At 31.5% G+C, this 1,427-nt stretch overlaps 1 protein-coding gene across 1 annotated transcript; it reads right to left on the bottom strand.

Moving 5' to 3' along the window:
- Nucleotides 1-6: 6 nt before the first annotated feature.
- On the bottom strand, nt 7-1,282 carry LOC109592886 (nephrocystin-1-like protein; the record flags this gene model as incomplete). Its single annotated transcript, XM_020008205.1, has 6 exons — nt 1,169-1,282; nt 1,017-1,116; nt 913-957; nt 693-782; nt 329-454; nt 7-281 (listed from the first exon to the last, which is right to left on the bottom strand). Coding segments are annotated over exons 1-6 (750 nt in total), but the record flags the coding sequence as incomplete, so codon positions are not given.
- Nucleotides 1,283-1,427: the final 145 nt, after the last annotated feature.

The raw sequence follows: 1,427 nt of genomic DNA, 5'->3' as shown, positions 1-1,427 counted from the left end.
GTCAACATTTTCTGTCATTGCATAATGAAATAGTTCAAGTGATTCTAATGTTGACAGTTCACTCTCTTCATCTTTTTTAATATCACCAATATAAACATTTCCCTCCTGATCAGTATCTAATGATCTTGCTAGCCACCATCCAGTAGTACGCTCTTCCTTGATCTCAAGTTTCTCTCCTTTCTTGATTGAAAGCTCAGTACTTCTTCTTGCCTCCCAGTCGCTAATAGCTACATAAACTGGTCCCTTTGGCGGATTTATTGATTGGGTAGACTGATCCTTTCCTAAAATACCAGTACTAGTCATTATGTTAATATAATGTGATACATACTAAGAGTAATTGAAGTTTCTTTCAGTTGTTGTATATTCATTAATGATACCTTTTCCTGTAACTGCTCTATCTCCTTTTCTCTTTCAATTAATGTTTTCTCTAATCCAATTAACGTTTCTTTAATTCCTAGTTATTAATAATAGTCATTAATACAAATCAAAAATTGGTCGCTAATTTAAATATATTTATCAATAATTTGTATATTATTTAATTGCATGTAAGAAGGACCAGTATTAGTATTGAGTATATACAATCATCCTCCTACTATAACAAATTAATGTACATGTACAACCAATAATGATACTCTAAACATAGCTGTACTGTATTCTCATTATACAGTTATTAAGTATGTCTGTATATATACCTGTTTTGCTTTGAAGAGATGATCGTAAATGATCTATTTCCATTTTCATTGCTTTTGCCATCTTCCTTTTACTCTCTTCCTTCTCAGACTCTAAATAATAAAAACGAACCAATTAAATTTTTAGCAACAACAATTCAGCTACATGATGTATTTATTCAAAATTCATTCACATGACAATATTCATAAATATCACGTCTCAACAACATGAATCTCATTATACCTGATGATTGTATTGATGACTTATTGCTTTCATCAACTTCTCTACCTTCATATGATATGCCATTAAATTATCAATAATTATAATTAATAATAATTAGTATATACCTAATGTGTCTATTGTATCCTTCAATTTAGCATTCTCCTCAAGTAAATCATCTCTTTCCCTCTCTACCATCTCCAGTTTCTTCATTAGACTCCTCACCTCCTATCAAATATTAAAGTATACTATTAATTTATATACACATATATTCACTAACCTCATCAATTGCATGTTCATCATACACAGTATAGTAACCAATAGTTAAACTAATCAATCCCATCTCCTTTAGCATATCAATGTTATCTCTAGCTGTCACTAGTAAACTCTCCATCAGATAATGAGGAGCATAACAAGTAACAATGATCGAGTTCCCTTCCTTGATCACTACCACCTCCACTTGATTATCCTTGAACGTTTTCCATAGGAGGGCTCTGATACTGGAGAGAGTATGCTCACTTGGATTCCATTTCAGAACA

The sequence above is a fragment of the Amphimedon queenslandica genome, unplaced genomic scaffold (genome assembly GCF_000090795.2).
Source record: "Amphimedon queenslandica unplaced genomic scaffold, v1.1 AMPQUscaffold_3622_Cont24386, whole genome shotgun sequence".
Lineage (NCBI taxonomy): Eukaryota > Metazoa > Porifera > Demospongiae > Haplosclerida > Niphatidae > Amphimedon > Amphimedon queenslandica.
The sequence above is the reverse complement of the archived record's forward strand: the minus strand, read 5'-3'. Positions and strand labels throughout refer to the sequence as shown.